The following is a 17,660-nucleotide window of genomic DNA, read 5'->3' as shown; positions in this document are numbered from 1 at the left end:
GAAGACCCCGTTAATTATAGACTGGTATCATTGACAAGTGTAATAGTCAAAATATTGGAAAAAATAATTAAAACTAAATGGGTAGAACACCTGGAGAGAAATTATATAATATCAGACAGACAGTATGGTTTTCGATCGGGAAGATCCTGTGTATCGAATTTACTGTTTCTATGATCGAGCAACAGAGATATTACAGGAAAGAGATGGTTGGGTTGACTGCATCTATCTGGACCTAAAAATGGCTTTCGACAGAGTTCCACATAAGAGGTTGTTCTGGAAACTGGAAAATATTGGAGGGGTGACAGGTAAGCTTCTAACATGGATGAAAAATTTTCAGACTGATAGAAAAATGAGGGCAGTGATCAGAGGCAATGTATCGGACTGGAGAAATGTCACAAGTGGAATACCACAGGGTTCAGTTCTTGCACCAGTGATGTTTATTGTCTACATAAATGATCTATCTACCAGTTGGTATACAGAATTATATGAACATGTTTGCTGATGATGCTAAGATAATAGGAAGAATAAGAAACTTAGATGATTGTCATGCCCTTCAAGATGACCTGGACAAAATAAGTATCTGGAGCACCACTTGGCAAATGGAATTTAATGTTAATAAATGCCATGTTATGGAATGTGGAATAGAACATAGACCCCACACAACCTATATATTATGTGAGAAATCTTTAAAGAATTCTGATAAAGAAAGAGATCTAGGGGTGGTTCTAGATAGAAAACTATCACCTAAGGACCACATAAAGAATATTGTGCGAGGAGCCTATGCCACGCTTTCTAACTTCAGAATTGCTTTTAAATACATGGATGGCGATATACTAAAGAAATTGTTCACGACTTTTGTTAGGCCAAAGCTAGAATATGCAGCGGTTGTGTGGTGCCCATATCTTAAGAAGCACATCAACAAACTGGAAAAGGTGCAAAGACATGCTAGTAAGTGGCTCCCAGAACTGAAGGGCAAGAGCTACGAGAAGAGGTTAGAGGCATTAAATGTGCCAAAACTAGAAGACAGAAGAAAAAGAGGTGATATGATCACTTCATACAAAATAGTAACAGGAATTGATAAAATCGATAGGGAAGATTTCCTGAGACCTGGAACTTTAAGAACAAGAGGTCATAGATATAAACTAGCTAAACACAGATGCCGAAGAAATATAAGAAAATTCACTTTTGCAAACAGAGTGGTAGACGATTGGAACAAGTTAGGTGAGAAGATGGTGGAGGCCAAGACCGTCAGTAGTTTGAAAGCGTTATATGGCAAAGAGTGCTGGGAAGACGGGACACCACGAGTGTAGCTCTCATCCTGTAACTACACATAGGTAATTACACTTAGGTAATTACCACACCACACCACCCACACCACACCACCCACACCACAGCACCCACACCACAGCACCCACACCACAGCACCCACACCACCCACACCACAGCACCCACACCACACCACCCACACCACACCACCCACACCACCCACACCACACCACACCACACCACCCACACCACACCACCCACACCACCCACACCACCCACACCACACCACCCACACCACACCACCCACACCATCCATGGGGTGTATAGAAGCAGCAGGCTTGGATTCTCATTCATGGGTTGACAGGTCTCCTCTCACACCTCCAGGAACCTCCCCCTCCCCACCACCCATCCCCCAATGACTCAATGAGCGACACACTGGTACCCGGTCACACACACCACCACCACAATGCCAAGTCAGCTATTGCTTTCTACAGGAAACAATAAAACATGTTAATGATTAATAATGTATATTAATACACGAAAATTAACATATGTTGGCATAAATATTTTACAGCTAAGATTGAAATTTTTAATAGAGTATGCGTGGTCAGCAACCTTCCCCCCTCCGCCTACCTTACTGCTTCCCTACACTCCCTCTCTCTCCACTTCCACCTCCCCTGACAACACCTTTCACCACTGACCTCACCTGCCTCCTTCCACCACCTGCCTCCCCTGACACCTTCCACCACCTGCCTCCCCTGACACCTTCCACCACCTGCCTTCCCTGACACCTTCCACCACCTGCCTTCCCTGACACCTTCCACCACCTGCCTCCCCTGACATCATGCACCAATGACCAAACCTGCCTCCACTGACACCATTTTATCACCCTTCAACCATTTCCCTCCATCCTTCAACCATTTCCACCACCTCACACCACCTGCATCCCCCTGCCACCACCTGCCTCCCCTGACACCTTCCACCACTTGCCTCCCCTGACACCTTCCACCACTTGCCTCCCCTGACACCTTCCACCACTTGCCTCCCCTGACACCTTCCACCACTTGCCTCCCCTGACACCTTCCACCACCTGCCTCCGCTGACACCTTCCACCACCTGCCTCCCCTGACACCTTCCACCACCTGCCTCCCCTGACACCTTCCACCACCTGCCTCCCCTGACACCTTCCACCTACCTCCCCTGACACCTTCCACCACCTGTCTCACCTGACACCTTCCACCACCTGCCTCCCCCTGACACCTTCCACCACCTGCCTCCCCTTGACACCTTCCACCACCTGCCTCCCCCTGACACCTTCCACCACCTGCCTCCCCTGACACCTTCCACCACCTGCCTCCCCTGACACCTTCCACCACCTGCCTCCCCTGACACCTTCCACCTATCTCCCCTGACACATTCCACCACCTGCCTCACCTGACACCTTCCACCACCTGCCTCCCCCTGACACCTTCCACCACCTGCCTCCCCCTGACACCTTCCATCACCTGCCTCCCCCTGACACCTTCCACCACCTGCCTCCCCCTGACACCTTCCACCACCTGCCTCCCCCTGACACCTTCCACCACCTGCCTCCCCCTGATACCTTCCACCACCTGCCTCCCCTGACACCTGACACCTACCTCCCCTGACATCTTCCACCACCTGCCTCACCTGACACCTTCCCCCACCTGCCTCCCCTGACACCTTCCACCACCTGCCTCCACTGACACCATTTTATCACCCTTCAACCATTTCCCTCCATCCTTCAACCATTTCCACCACCTCACACCACCTGCCTCCCCCTGCCACCACCTGCATCCCCCTGCCACCACCTGTCTCCCCTGACACCACCTAAAATGATGCCAGCCACCTCACCAAGGCCTAACGTTCACACGACCTGTGCTTGTTTTATTGGCCTACTCAAAATTTAATCTAAATAGACTTACAATTTTTTCAAATAATATTGTTTGTTATAATTAATAAAATATTGTCTGTTTTGAAGTTTTATTAATTTTATACAGTACAGTACTGTATTACAGTAATACCTAATGTATTACAGGACAGTACGTAAGCTGTAGAGGGAGGGAGGAATCCAGGAAACCTCCCCCCCCCCCTCCATGGCTCAAGGAGCGATGTTATCTACACCCCAATTGTATTAAAAATTCTGTGAACAGGAAATGGATAGATAATGCGATAATTATCATTAAATTGACTCGTGGCATCTGACAACGAGAGGAAAGGAGGAGGGGAAGTGGCTGGAGGGGGACCATGGAGGCGCCAATCATGTGTTGCCTCTACAGACACCACAATTACTCCAGCTTCCCTTGACAACTTCTACCACTGATAACCAGTCTCTACTGACACCACTTGCCTCCTGACAACAACTCTCTCACCAATGCCTCCCCTGACACCATTTTATCACCATTCCAGCTGATTGTCAGCTGCCTGGCTGACAACCTGCCTCCCATGAGAATACGTAACTTTTACCACCTGCCCCCTAACAAAAAACCCTAACCACTGACACCACTTGCCTCCTCACAACAACTCTCACCAATTCCCACCCCCCCCCAACACCATTTTATCACCATTTCTCCCTAGAAACAATGGGTAAGGATAATAAAACCCTATATAATTGTTTACACTCTCGCGAATCATAGTTGATGACAGCCAGCTCCGACGCTCGGCCTCGGTGACCGCTTGGACGAACATTCCTCTCTTAATCGAACATTTGTATGTTCCACTGAACATTTGGTACCGAATTCAATTTGTTCGGCTCTTCCGGGGATTCGATAGAGCGGGGTTCGTTAGACTGAGGAAGCACTGTATAAGTATCTACATTTGTGTTCACCATAGCGAACCACCAAGCTGGTATGGTAAGTCCAGACAATAAAAGGTGGCCACACACAATCAGAAGACGATTCCACCTCCCTCCCTTCCTCAGCATTACTCCTCCCACTATAGAGCACAACGTTAATTATCACAGCACATTTTTATCGCAGTCAGGGGTATTTTCTAATACTATCATCACTAAGTAATAGCAGGCTCATATATATTGTTACATTTTTAGGCGATGCTGTGTTCACAAGCTGAACAGCAGTGCTGTTAGCTCATGCTGTATGCGCCAGCCTTAGTTGCTCATTTAGTACTGAGGCTCTCACACCCAGATATGTTACAGCTTTTGATTTATTTTCAAGATGGCGTCTTTACAATCGACTGTGTTTGGACTATTGCTGCCACTATCGTTTGCGGGGGTATTTAAAATCGTGCATTAGACCCTCAGTTGTAAGTGTACGATGTGCGTGATTTTGTGACAGTTACTCCCATCGTATATGTATGTATTGCGCGGTTTAACCCTTAAAATGTGCAAATCATATATACTGTATATGCTTTCAATGACAAAACCGAAACCGCGCATGTCATAGATATATGATTTCGTGTCTAGCACTATAATTTAAATGCCCCGCCTTTGATAGAGGCAGCTATAGTGCAACCTCGACTGATAGTTGCCAGATGCCACCTAGAAAAAAAATCCAGGTCAACATTCTTGGGTGGGAGAGTTTCAGTATTGAGCAAGCCTCCAAGGCTGATGCACGCATCACGAGCTCATAGCACCGCTGTTCAGCTTGTGGCCAGAGCATTGCCTGCAAATGCCTTAATATATATATTCATGCTATTATTTAGCAATGATAATATTACAGAAGACCCCTGACTGTGATAAAACTGGCCAGGATTCTGATAATTGCAGGACTGTGGAGATATTTAGCGCTGTGCTCCATGGAGGGAGGAGTAATGCTGTGGGAGGGAGGGTGGTGGAGTCATCTTCTGACTGTGTGTGGCTACCTTATATTGACTGCACTCACCATACCAGCTTAGTGGTTCGCTATGGTGAACACAAATGTAGATACTTATATATAACATGTGTATAGAGTGAAATAACAGCAATAGGAGTAGGTTGGGAGCCTCCATTTTGGTGAGGGAGGTGCGTCGTCTGCACGACTTATCATGTTGTTTACTGGTGGCCACTATGTTCTTTGGGCACCACACGAGCCTATTTGTACAGGTATGGTGAATAAAAACGTGTAGATATTTATATACAGTATAATATACTGTCTCCACTCGATCATCCGGACTATATGGGAAGGACCCCCAGCCGGATTATCACATTTTTCGGATAATGGTACTTTTTCACCTACAAGTCCAAAAGTGACCATTTCCAACTATTTTTATACTACAAACAACATAATTTGAATTGCCTTGCCACATACAATTATTAAATATTCAACTAGAAACCTCAACTTACCTTGTTGGTGTTCGTCTTCTTGATTGATGCCACACATCTTGAAGTTAAAAATTCTTAACAATTTACGTAACCTATACTAACACAACACTAAAATTAACACTTAAAATTACTGTACAGTTCATTAAGCTAAGTTAGTTTTGACTGCCAGCTGCTGAAGCCTCACTGGTTGAGGGCATTTGGGTTGCCTGTGAGGCCTCACTTGTTGAAGGTGCTTGCTTGCACCTCACTTGTTGAAGCGCTTGCATGCCCTCACTTGTTGAAGCGCTTGCATGCCCTCACTTGTTGAAGGCGCTTGCATGCCCTCACTTGTTGAAGGCGCTTGGCTTGCCTGTGACGCCTCACTTGTTAAAGGCGCTTGCTTGCGCCTCACTTGTTGAAAGCGCTTGGCTTGCCTGTGGCGCCTCACTTGTTGAAAGCGCTTGGCTTGCCTATAATGCCTCACTTGTTGAAGGAGCTTGGCTTGCCTGTGGCGCCTCACTTGTTGAAGGCGCTTGGCTGCCTGTGACGCCTCACTGTTTGAACAACACGTAACTTGTCTTTAATTGCTAGGACAATCTTATTCCTCTTAACACTTCCAGAACGATTGATGCTGCTACCAGACATATTCTTGGCCAAAAATGTTCAAAATTACTATGAAAATTAAGAAAGTTATTTAAAAAAATATTTCACTAATGGCGCAACACTGTGAGGCCGCACTGGTTGAGGCGTATAACTGTGACTTGTCTTTAATTGTTAGGACAACTTTCTTCCTCTTAACACCTCCAGAACGATTGATGCTGCTACCAGACATAGTCTTGGCCAAAAATGTTCAAAGTTACTATGAAAATAAAAAAGTTATTTAAAAAAATATTTCACTAATGGCGCAGCACTGTGTATAACACGAGGGACGGACGCACATGGGTTGACCAGTGTTGGACAGGTCCACTTGGGGCAGCCATAGCGTTACGTAGGCCGCCAGGAGGAAAAAAATTCACAATATTTATGAAGGAAACTTCAGCCTGTGCACAATGCTTTTAGGAAACTTATTTATTTGTTATTACATAATTACTAGTAGTTATTTTATTTGTTTTTGGCTATGATTAATTGTTCTAAAATTAATGGTAATTCCTGTACCCAGGTAGTCCCTCCTGACGCACCCCTCCCACCCTCCCAACACCACCCACCCACCCCACCCCCACCTACACCATGCGCCTCGAGTCTCAGGCAGACGGGATTAATACCGTATGGCCTGCCTCATGTTTTCATATACGGACAAAGGCACGATTATCTGGGGGACTGACCGGATAGTGTAATTTCTGCAGAAAACCTGCTTTAATCCGGTCCCTGTGGCTATTTTGGCCGGATATTGTGATAACTTTATCCGTTCACGATTTTGGCCGTATAAGGGCGTTTTTCGGATGTTCGAATCCTGGATAATCGCGGGGTTACAGTATTTATATAGCTTAATAACACCACAAACAGTATTGTTGGAGGAGAAATATTGGTGCGTCTGGCCTTGAGGGCATCCGCCACCAGCTGACTGTGTGAGTAGCTACGTCTTTGTGCCTATACTCACCATACAAGCTTAGATGTACAGATATGGTGAACAAAACATGTAAATACTTATATATAACATCTGTGTATAGTGAATAAATGCAAACACAGTATTGTGGGAGGAGAATGAGGGCGAGTGAGGTATTGTTGAGGGAGGGAGTGGCAGCAAGTGGCGGTCACTCCTCGTTGCATTTTGACTCACAATATCAACTTAGTGGTTCGTTATGGTGAGCAAAACATGCAGCTACTTATATATAACCTGTGTATATAGTGTAATAACAGCAAAACTATTTGTTTATTGTTTTATGAACATAATAATTGAATCACTAATATGCACACCATAATTTTGAGTACAGCGATGGTTCACACACTTTATTATATAAATATATCACAATTCACTGTATTGAATAATATTACTGAAAAAACTAAGAAAAAATCAGACATTGAAATAATTAGGTAATAATATATTTGTGGCAACTGCTGCGTGACAGCTCGAGCTGAGTAGACCTCATCTGGCGAAGGCTCTGTCAACACCCCTCTTTTGCCAGACTTCCCTTCCCTATTGCTAAAATGGCTAAAATATGACACCTACAATTTTTTTTTGTTTTCCGTGATCATTGAACTAAAATTAACACTTATATGAGATGAAAGAATTTTTTGGATTTTTTTTTATGTTGTGCCTGTGGGTGTTAAAGCCATATGGACCCCTAGCGGTTTGAGGGTTAAGGGTTAATAGGTGCGTTGCAAAGGGGGCTAATGTTTGTGTTGGTAATGACAGGTGCAGAAGACCATCAGCAAGGCCCTGGAGATGACGACCACAGAGATGGATGCCACAGCTGACCCCGTACACCTGGAAGCCTCAGCCTCCAGTATCATGAATAAAGTTCAGGAAATCACTGGAGAAATCCCCCAGAAGAAATTAACAGTAAGTTTTTTATTTTCTGTCATTTTTTTTTTTTTTTGAGATATATACAAGAGTTGTTACATTCCTGTACAGCCACTAGTACATGTAGCGTTTCGAGCAAGTCCCTGGAATACGATCCCCGCCCGCGAAGAATCGTTTTTTCATCCAAGTGCACATTTTACTGTTGCGTTAACCCTCAAACCGCGCATATCATATTTAAATGATATCAGTGACAAAACCGAAACCGCGCACATCATTTATATATGATTTCGTGTCTAGCGCTATAATTTAAACTCCCCGCCTGGGATAGGGGCAGCTATAGTACAGCCACGACCGATAGTTGCCAGATGCCACCTAGAAAAAAAATCCAGGCCAACATTCTTGGGTGTTACAGCGTCAGTATTGAGCAAGCCACCAAGGCTGGCGCACGCAGCACGAGCTCACAGCACCGCTGTTCAGCTTGTGACCACAGCATCGCCTACAAATACCATAATATAAATGATACTGCTATTATTTAGCAGTGATAGTATTACTGAAGCCCCCTGACTGTGATAAAACTGACCAGGATTCTGATAATAGCAGGATTGTGGTGATATTTAGCACTGTGCTCCATGGAGGGAGGAGTAATGCTGTGGGAGGGAGGGTTGTGGCGTCGTTTTCTGACTGTGTGTGGTCACCATTTATTGACTGCACTCACCATACCAGTTTAGTGGTTCGCTATGGTAAACACAAATGTAGATACTTATATATAACGTGTGTATAGTGTGAGATAACAGCGAGAGGAGTAGGTTGGGAGCCGCCATTTTGGTGAGGGAGGAGCGTCGTCTGCACGACTTGGCATGTTTACTGATGGCCACTATGGTCTTTGGGCACCATACCAGCTTATTTGTTCAGGTATGGTGAATAAAACAGGTAGATACTTATATATAATGTGTGTATATAGCGTAATAACACCACAAACAATATTGTTGGAGGACAAATATTAGTGCGTCTAGCCTTGAGGGCGGCCGCCGATCAGCTGACTGTGTGAGTAGCTACGTCTTATGGCCTTTACTCACCATACAAGCTTAGATGTATAGTTATGGTGAACAAAACATGTAAATATGTATATATAACGTCTGTGTATAGTGAATAAATTCAGAAAGAGTATTGTGGGAGGTAAATGAGGGTGAGTGAGGTGGTGTTGAGGGAGGGAGTGGCAGTGAGTGGCTCGCTGGTGTTTGGCGGTCACTCCTCGTTGCTTTTTGACTCACAAGACCAACTTAGTAGTTCGTTATGGTGTACAAAACATGCAGATACTTATATATATCCTGTGTATATAGTGTAACAACAGCAAAACTATTTGTTTATTGTTTTATGAACATAATAATTGAATCACTAATATGCACACCATAATTTTGAGTACAGCGATGGTTCACACATTTTATAATATAAATATACCACAATTCACTGTATGCAATAATATTACTGCAAAAAAACTAAGAAAAAATCAATCAGAGACATTGAAATAATTAGGTAATAATATATTTGTGGCAACTGCCGTCTGACAGCTCGGGCGGAGTAGACCTCGTCTGGCGAAGGCTCTGCCAACGCAACTTTTTTTCCACACTTCCCTACCCTATTGCGGCTAAAATATGCCACCTACGATTTTTTTGTTATTTTTTCCGTGATCAGGGAACAAAAATGAACACTTCTATAAGACGAAAGAATTTTTTGGATTGTTTTTTTTTGTTGCGCCTGTGGGTGTGAATTCCATTTGGGCCCCTAGCGGTTTGAGGGTTAAACAGAGGCTACAGTTAAGGATTCATACAGTCATAGTTCATATCACAATATATTGAGTTTATTTTTGAAGAAAGGAAGTACTGTATGTTAAGTTTATTGAGATTCCCCTAGGTCAGCTACTGACTTTCCTCAACATGCAGTCTACAATAGTTGCCTAACTCGTGGAAATTTTTTTACTAGTAGGTCAACAGTGGGATCTGGTGAAAGGAAACATGTGAACCATTTCTGTCCTACACGGTGATTGAACTTGTGATCCTGTTTTGACCCTGTGATCTTGGCTCCCTCACAGTGGTGCAGAGAGTGAGTAACACTCTGGCAATCATCCTGGAAAGCATCCAGAAAGACAATGAACCAAAACAGACCACTGCTGGGTTTGAAGAGACCGAAACCTTGAAACTGCCAACAAACTCCCAAATTATGCCAGACCATGATCAATTCTCTCAAAACTAATGCGAGCTCATTAGCACAAACCCCTTGCGAGTAAAGGAGGGCTGGAGCTACAGGTTGGGCACCAGCTCCCTGCCAGTAGAGGGGGGGGGGGGCTGGAGGTACAGGTCTGGCACTAACCCCCTGCCAGTAATAATTACGAAAGTTTAATTACAGTGCATCCTCACTCTAACGAACCCCGCTCTAGTGAATTCCCAGAAGATCCGAACAAATTGAATTCGGTACTAAATGTTCAGTGGAACCTACAAATGTTAGATTAAGCGAGGATTGTTCGTTCAAGCAATCACCGAGACCAAGCGTCAGAGGTGGCTGTCATCAACTATGATTCACCAAAGTGTAAACAGTTATACAGTGTTTTATTATGCTTACCCATTGTTTCTAGGGAGAAATGGTTGAAGGATGATAAAATGGTGTCAGGGGTCATTGATGAGAGTTGTTGTTAGGGGGGCAATTGGTGTCGGTAGTTAGGGTTTATTGTTAGGGGGCAGGTGGTGTAAGTTATTTTCATGGGAGGCAAGTTGTCAGTGGTGGAAGTTGTTGTCAGTGGAGGTAGGTGGTGGAAGTTGTCAGGGGAGGCAGGTGGTGTCAGTGGTGGAAGTTGTCAGAGGAGGCAGGTGGTGTCAGTGGTGGAAGTTGTCAGGGGAGGCAGGTGGTGTCAGTGGTGGAAGTTGTCAGGGGAGGCAGGTGGTGTCAGTGGTGGAAGTTGCCAGAGGAGGCAGGTGGTGTCAGTGATGGAAGTTGTCAGGGGAGGCAGGTGGTGGAAGTTGTTGTCAGGAAGGTGGTGTCAGTGGTGGAAGTTGTTGTCAGGGAGGAAGGTGGTGTCAGTGGTGTAAGTTGTTGTCAGGGGAGGTAGGTGGTGTCAGTGGTGGAAGTTGTTGTCAGGGAGGAAGGTGGTGTCAGTGGTGTAAGTTGTCAGGGGAGACAGGTGGTGGAAGTTGTCAGGGGAGACAGGTAGTGGAAGTTGTCAGGGGAGGCAGGTGGTGGAAGTTGTCAGGGGAGACAGGTGGTGGAAGTTGTCAGGGGAGGCAGGTGGTGGAAGTTGTCAGGGGAGACAGGTGTGGGATATTTGGGGCTTGAATCTGATTATTTAAATATTAATATAGTAAATTAAATTACGAAGGACCACCCGCTTTTATAGTAAAGAGGGAAACTGAGAATTTCTGATCATTAGATAATTCCTAGATGAACCAGTAACTATGGATAAAATACTAGAGAATGTGATCATAGAAATAATTAATGGGCTGTATAATTAAATGAATCAAACCCTCAAACACCTACATTGGGGGGTTATTACTGGAGGTAAGTACGTCCAGGAACTAGTGTGGTTCTTTCACGAATCCAAATAATAATAATCTAATCCTACGAATTATAGTGAAACTAATGTCATTACCATGAATGGGAGCATAGATTATAAGTATAGTAATGATAGTCACAATAAACACATGTTAATCCTAAGAAATTCTGCATGTAAGTAATTTCAAGAATTTCATGAATGAATACAAAGAATCTTAGCTTAAAGACGATTCCTTTATGTAAGCCACGACACTTCCTCTAATTCCCTGGACTCAGCTGGCTGATGAATGGGATGGATTAACATGGGAGAAGGCGGCAGGGAGAATTCTTCTCACGTGCTGCAAGACAAATATTTACAGTAGCAACTAATTAAACTACTCAATCTCTATATTCAAGAAATTAAGAGTTACAGGTGATATAAATTAATAACCTGTTGTTTGATGTTGGTATACGTCGTAACGGTCAATCACCCAGCTACTACAAAACACTTTAAAAGATGCATCAAATAAAGAGAATATACTTAGCTAATAAGGGCACTGTATAAGTTTTAAGATTGCCGAAATTCGCGTCCCCAGGCTCTGGCTTAGCCTATCCTGGATAATGGCGCGCTTCACTGGCCGGTCACGTGTAATCAAGAACCAGGTTAAAAAGGTCCCTTATATTACACCAGCACCAGTTGGAGATATTATCTGCAAGGTTATTCACGCCTCACAGTGGCGACTTTCATCTGAGGATGGATAACGTCTACCCTGATGGCTGGGCAATGGCGTCTCCTCGTGAGTACGATACGAGTAGGTCTGCCTCAGAGCTTCTCTCCACGTGTACTAGCTTGCCTCCTCCACCCACGCCGCGTCTCGCGTTCATTAGACAAATTATTGTCATGAATATTAATATTTCTCGCATTTATGCTTGAAATGTTGAAGACTGGACGGGTTTATTATTTAGAAGAGGGAAATATTATTATTTGCCAATTTAGTGATAGTAAACGTATAAGGGAGAGGAATTAATGTCTCTCCATGGCATTCACTCGTGACGTTAACTTTTATTGCTAGATAATCGCTATGACTCCAACGCTCTATTCGGCTTTTAGTTGGAGGTCAATTTATCTGTAATTAATTACCACACAGAATGCCTTGATTATAGAGAATCGAATTTAATTCTCAGATACATTGGATATAATGTGTTTATTGTAAGGAAATCTGACGCAATACTGGCGTCGGATGACGTGAGAATTCTAGCCTACTGCACAGATGAAATTATTAGTACATGAGAATTCTACATGTTGTTAATTTTACTTACTACAATAATTAGTAGAGTTAGTAATAAGTAATGAGAATACAACAGTGTTGGATTCGGTGTTGGAAATTTCCAACATAACTCCGGGGGGAGGATTCTAGGGTCGTAGTGTACTGTGGAGTACTGACCTATCCCGAAGTGACATTAAGATTAGTACATTAGTATGTTAATATGTTAGTATGTTAGTACGCACATAACGAACGTCCCGGATTTATCAAGGACTTACAAGAACTTGAGTCTTGCTATTTACATGTCAAATGAAACATGTTATTTATAGCCTACACAATAATTAAGGAATTGCTCTTAGTTGAGAACTATAATAGGCTTGCAGTTTCCCTTAGTGGAAACATGTATTAAATATTGAAACATTAAATGATTAAGTTATCGGTAATCAGGAACTCTCTAAAGCTCACAATAAACTCAACAACTAGGGTCGCAGTGACATGTAATGGTGTATTACGTAACTGCTGAATCGTAGGCAAACTCAGAATAAGTTCCTAAGAACTGATAACACTATTGTATGATTATACAGTAAAATATTATTAGTTTATTTAAGATCAAGGAGACTATGACACTACAGTAAGGTGACTGTCTAGGGTCGCTGTGACTTGTAACTATTGGGTTACTAGACAATAACATCACACAGTATCATGATCACCCCAAATTCAAATGAGGAAATTGAATTTAATGTGCACTGCCGTGCAGTAGTCATTCGGACTGATGGTACAACTAATTTGCTAACTAGCTAAAATAATAGAAAAGTAGAGAACTGAAAAGTTTATTCATTAAAATCAAGGAAAATTCTGAGTCGACAGTGAGATTAGTAGCCTAGTCATTCTGACTTATGAGCTAATTAAATGGTAGCTCATAGGCTTGACACTGTAAACTGGTTAGTACGAAATCACCTTTACATGAAATTGAGTTTATTAAATCAGTCTCTATAAGTATAGTCAACTGTAATTAATGGTGAGCACAGATTAGGCTAGTACTCAGTTGACACTAACTAAAGTCCCTAAACCTACCTAAATAAATGGTTGGAATTTCTAACCTACCTAAGTAAGGGACTAAGCTAATTGTGAGCAAAAATGTACTCGAATTAACATTGTGAGCAGTATTGAGCTCATTAACAGGTCGAGCTATATTGAACTCGTGAACATGGTGAGCTACAGTGAGCTCGTTAGCAGTGCTAACAGGGTGAGTTACAGTGAACTCGTCAGCAGTGTTGACAGGGTGAGCTACAGTGAGCTCGTTAGCAGTGCTAACAGGGTGAGTTACAGTGAACTCGTCAACAGTGTTGACAGGGTGAGCTGCAGTGAGCTCGTTAGCAGTGCTAACAGGGTGAGTTACAGTGAACTCGTCAACAGTGTTGACAGGGTGAGCTACAGTGAGCTCGTTAGCAGTGCTAACAGGGTGAGTTGCAGTGAACTCGTCAACAGTGTTGACAGGGTGAGCTACAGTGAGCTCGTTAACAGTTAACAGGGTGAGTTCAGTGAACTCGTCAACAGTGTTGACAGGGTGAGCTGCAGTGAGCTCGTTAACAGTTAACAGGGTGAGTTCAGTGAACTCGAATTAACGAGGTGGAGTTTTGCATCATTCAATTATCATGACGAGCAGTGCTCGTGGCATGGTGAACATAAAAGCGTTCGATTGTCATGGCGAGCAATATTAAGCTCGTACGCATGGGGAACAAGCACTCATATTATTACGTTAATTCTAAGGTGAGCTATATTAAGCTCATGGCGCATGTTAATTAACAATGCTGATGTTTAACGATAATGCATTAAACATATTAGTTCTCTGTAAATTCGCTTACGTATTAGTAAGTTTGCAAGTTTGTTCGTGCTGCGTTCCTACACTAAATAAGCAGAAACGAAAGAAAAACAACTCAAACAAATGGATGCAAGTATTTATCACTAACTCTTAGTGCAGAAAACATGGTATTAAGAAGGTTTTCTTGGCAAACCTTAAAGCGCAAGTACAGGCATACCTCAGAATAAGAGTTTAATCCGTTCCTGGAGACGCCTCGCCTTCCGAAAACTCGCATTCCGAAGTTAATTTCCCCATAAGAAATAAAGGGAAATGAATTAATCCGTTCCTGACTACCCCAAAAACCCCACATCAAACTAAATTTTTATACCTAATTTACCTAATTCATCTAAATAAACCTACAAAACTGTGTTCCAGTTATTACTTACCTTGCTGTCGAGTGCTGTAGGCGTATGGAAGATGGTGAGGAGGGGGGAGGAGGAGAGGAGTTACTGTTTGGAAGGGGAGTCCCCTTCCATAATCACATCACATAACCCCATGCCTTGTAACACTATGGATACCACTTCTCTTTCTAAATTTTTCAAACCAGCCCCTGCTTGCCTTAAACTCTTTCTTATCTGCATCACTCGTTACAGGGGTATTCTTTAGAAGGTCTTCGTGCAACACCCTGGCTTTCTCACAAATAATGGCCTCCGAAACACTATCACCCCTCAACTCCTTGTCGTGTATCCAAATTAATAACAACTTTTCCACTTCTTCAAGTATTTGTGGTCTTTGTGCCGTTAATGTTCTTACTCCTTTTGCCACTTTAGCACCCATAATCTTATTTTTCTTCTTAAGTATAGTGCATATTGTTGATGTGGCTTTGTTGTACTGCCTACAAAGTTCAACAACACGTGTACCGTTCTCATGCTTCCGAATGATCTCTTGTTTCTCCTCTATTGTCATCCTCACATGAGCTTTCTGGCCTTTATCCTTACCACTGGCTTTCTTGGGACCCATGGTGAGATATATAATAACAAATTGTATAGACAAATCACCAAAAATCCAACAAAACACTGAAAATCCGCGAGAAGAATTGATGTGGGGGTAGTCACTGAGCGCGAGACAATAATAAACTGAGGGGCGGAGGGGCGACGAATGCGCTAGGTCGGCTGTACGCGTATCAACAAACTCGCGTCCAAACTCGCCTCCCGAAGTAACCATCGCCTTCCGAGACAAATTTTTGGAGTAAATACACCTCGCCTTCCGAAAACCTCGCATACAGGGACAATCGCATTCCGAGGTACCACTGTATAGTGGACCAGTGGTCCTAGTGAATTTGTAATTACTGAAGTTGCTTGATGACTTCATAGAATTACTAAATTCAGGAAATGCCAGTGGCATTGAGTGCTAGATTCTCTAGCCTAACATTATTAATTACCTAGGGAGTACTAGATTCTCTAGCCCAACATTACAATTTACCTAGGAAGACTGAGTGTGGTCAATTACTACTTGTCGAGAATAATTCTAGGTCTGCAGTGAATTCAATAGTTTGGTCGCTGTGACTTGTACTTGTTTGAGTATGGACCATTGGTTTTCACTGAGAGCTATGAAACATCTCGGAGAGTATCAATTGCACTACATTCAATCTGAGTTTATTACTCAGCTGTGTTTCTCCTTTTAGCTTGCTGCTGGAGCATTGATTTACTGCTGACTAATTTATTATTATTGGCAGGTTTAGGCTTGTTCACATTCAGAACTTTACCAGTAAGTAAGTAGCCACCTGCAGATTGGAGCATATTCATTCCCAATCGTTTAACATGTCCAGTTATGAACTGGTAATAGTAGTCAGCTCCTACTAGTACATCTACATTGTTAAGGCGGTCAGACGTTAACTTGTTGTCAGCCAAATTAATTTCACGTTCCTGCAGGAAGTGGGCTGTGTACCCCAGACCCTTAATATTTAAGTCTAAAGGTATTTGATCTACAACAATGGCTTGGACAGCCTTGGCATGACTACCTAGTCGTACAAGCGGTTGAACTACTGAGTATTCATGGGTTCCTCGTTTTATCATGGACCCTGACAAGTTTAATTTTACCTGTCCTATTGGTTGTAAATTAAGTGCCTCTGCTGCCCTTTGAGTAATGAAAGTTCTCTGGGAACCTTGATCAAATAGTCCACGTATGGTGATCTTGGATCCTCTGTTCTTCACTTGAAGTTGGGCAGTAGGCAAAGCAGCATCCATTTGAGATGCTTGGGAAGTTACGCTGTACACATCTCGCACCTTGCAGCACTGTACTGGTGTAGATTCTCTACATCCTATTCTAGGATTGACATAATTAGTCTTAACTAATTTGCACAGTGCAGCATGATGCTTGCCCTTTCTACACCTATTGCAGGTATTCAGGGGGGTTTCACAGCTGTTAACATTATGTGGTTTGAGACACCTTGTCCATTTGTGTAACTGTTTGAGTCGTCTGACTCTTGTCTCTCTATTAGGATAATTAGTACATTTGTACAGAGAATGTTTTTGATTGCAAAACAAGCACATTCCCCATCCTACAGATCGTTTAGGGGTTACCGATTTAGGTAAAACAGTATTTGCAGGTGGTGATGGTTTTGCTGCTTGCATTTGCTTGTTATTTATTCTCTTGTGAGTACTTGGTGTACTCTGGGGAACCATTAACAGGCTCTTGGGAGTGCTCTTTGGACTATTAGGTCTCTTAGGAGCACCTGTGGGGCTCTTAGGCCTCACTGATGAATCAGTATTTGACTGATTGTTGTTACATTGATTATTAGCACCTTTGTTACCTAGTGACAGTGTCACTTTAGGAGTTTCAGGTAAGGAAACTGATGTAGGTACAGTTTTGGTGCATTCAGATTTAGCATTAATTGCTTGGTCTGCTGTATGATTGCTCATATTACGCAAACCTGTAAATATATCCTGCATTGACAGGGTATTACCATTCTGGCATACATATAATTTATTAAGTGTGTCACCAGACAATTTTCTTTGGATGATAATTTTAGTCATCCACTCAGTAGTTGGGTGATCCACCTCTTTACTGAAAGAATTTATCAGTGACTAA

The 17,660-nt window shown here is 43.0% G+C and overlaps 1 protein-coding gene across 10 annotated transcripts in view; it reads left to right on the top strand.

Moving 5' to 3' along the window:
• Window positions 1-17,660, top strand: part of LOC123759294 (uncharacterized) — a 309,434-nt gene that overhangs the window by 139,660 nt on the left and 152,114 nt on the right. For all 10 annotated transcript variants that reach the window (XR_011230152.1, XR_011230151.1, XM_069334998.1 and 7 more), the window contains one exon: window positions 7,878-8,024. Coding sequence is in view for 8 of the 10 variants with exons in the window: in XM_069334998.1 (XP_069191099.1) it covers window positions 7,878-8,024 (147 nt within the window). In the remaining 2 variants the exon portion in view is untranslated. The remainder of the gene's footprint in view (window positions 1-7,877; window positions 8,025-17,660) is intronic.

Source organism: Procambarus clarkii, chromosome 32 (assembly GCF_040958095.1).
Source record: "Procambarus clarkii isolate CNS0578487 chromosome 32, FALCON_Pclarkii_2.0, whole genome shotgun sequence".
NCBI lineage: Eukaryota > Metazoa > Arthropoda > Malacostraca > Decapoda > Cambaridae > Procambarus > Procambarus clarkii.
This window is presented reverse-complemented; position numbering and strand designations above follow the sequence as displayed.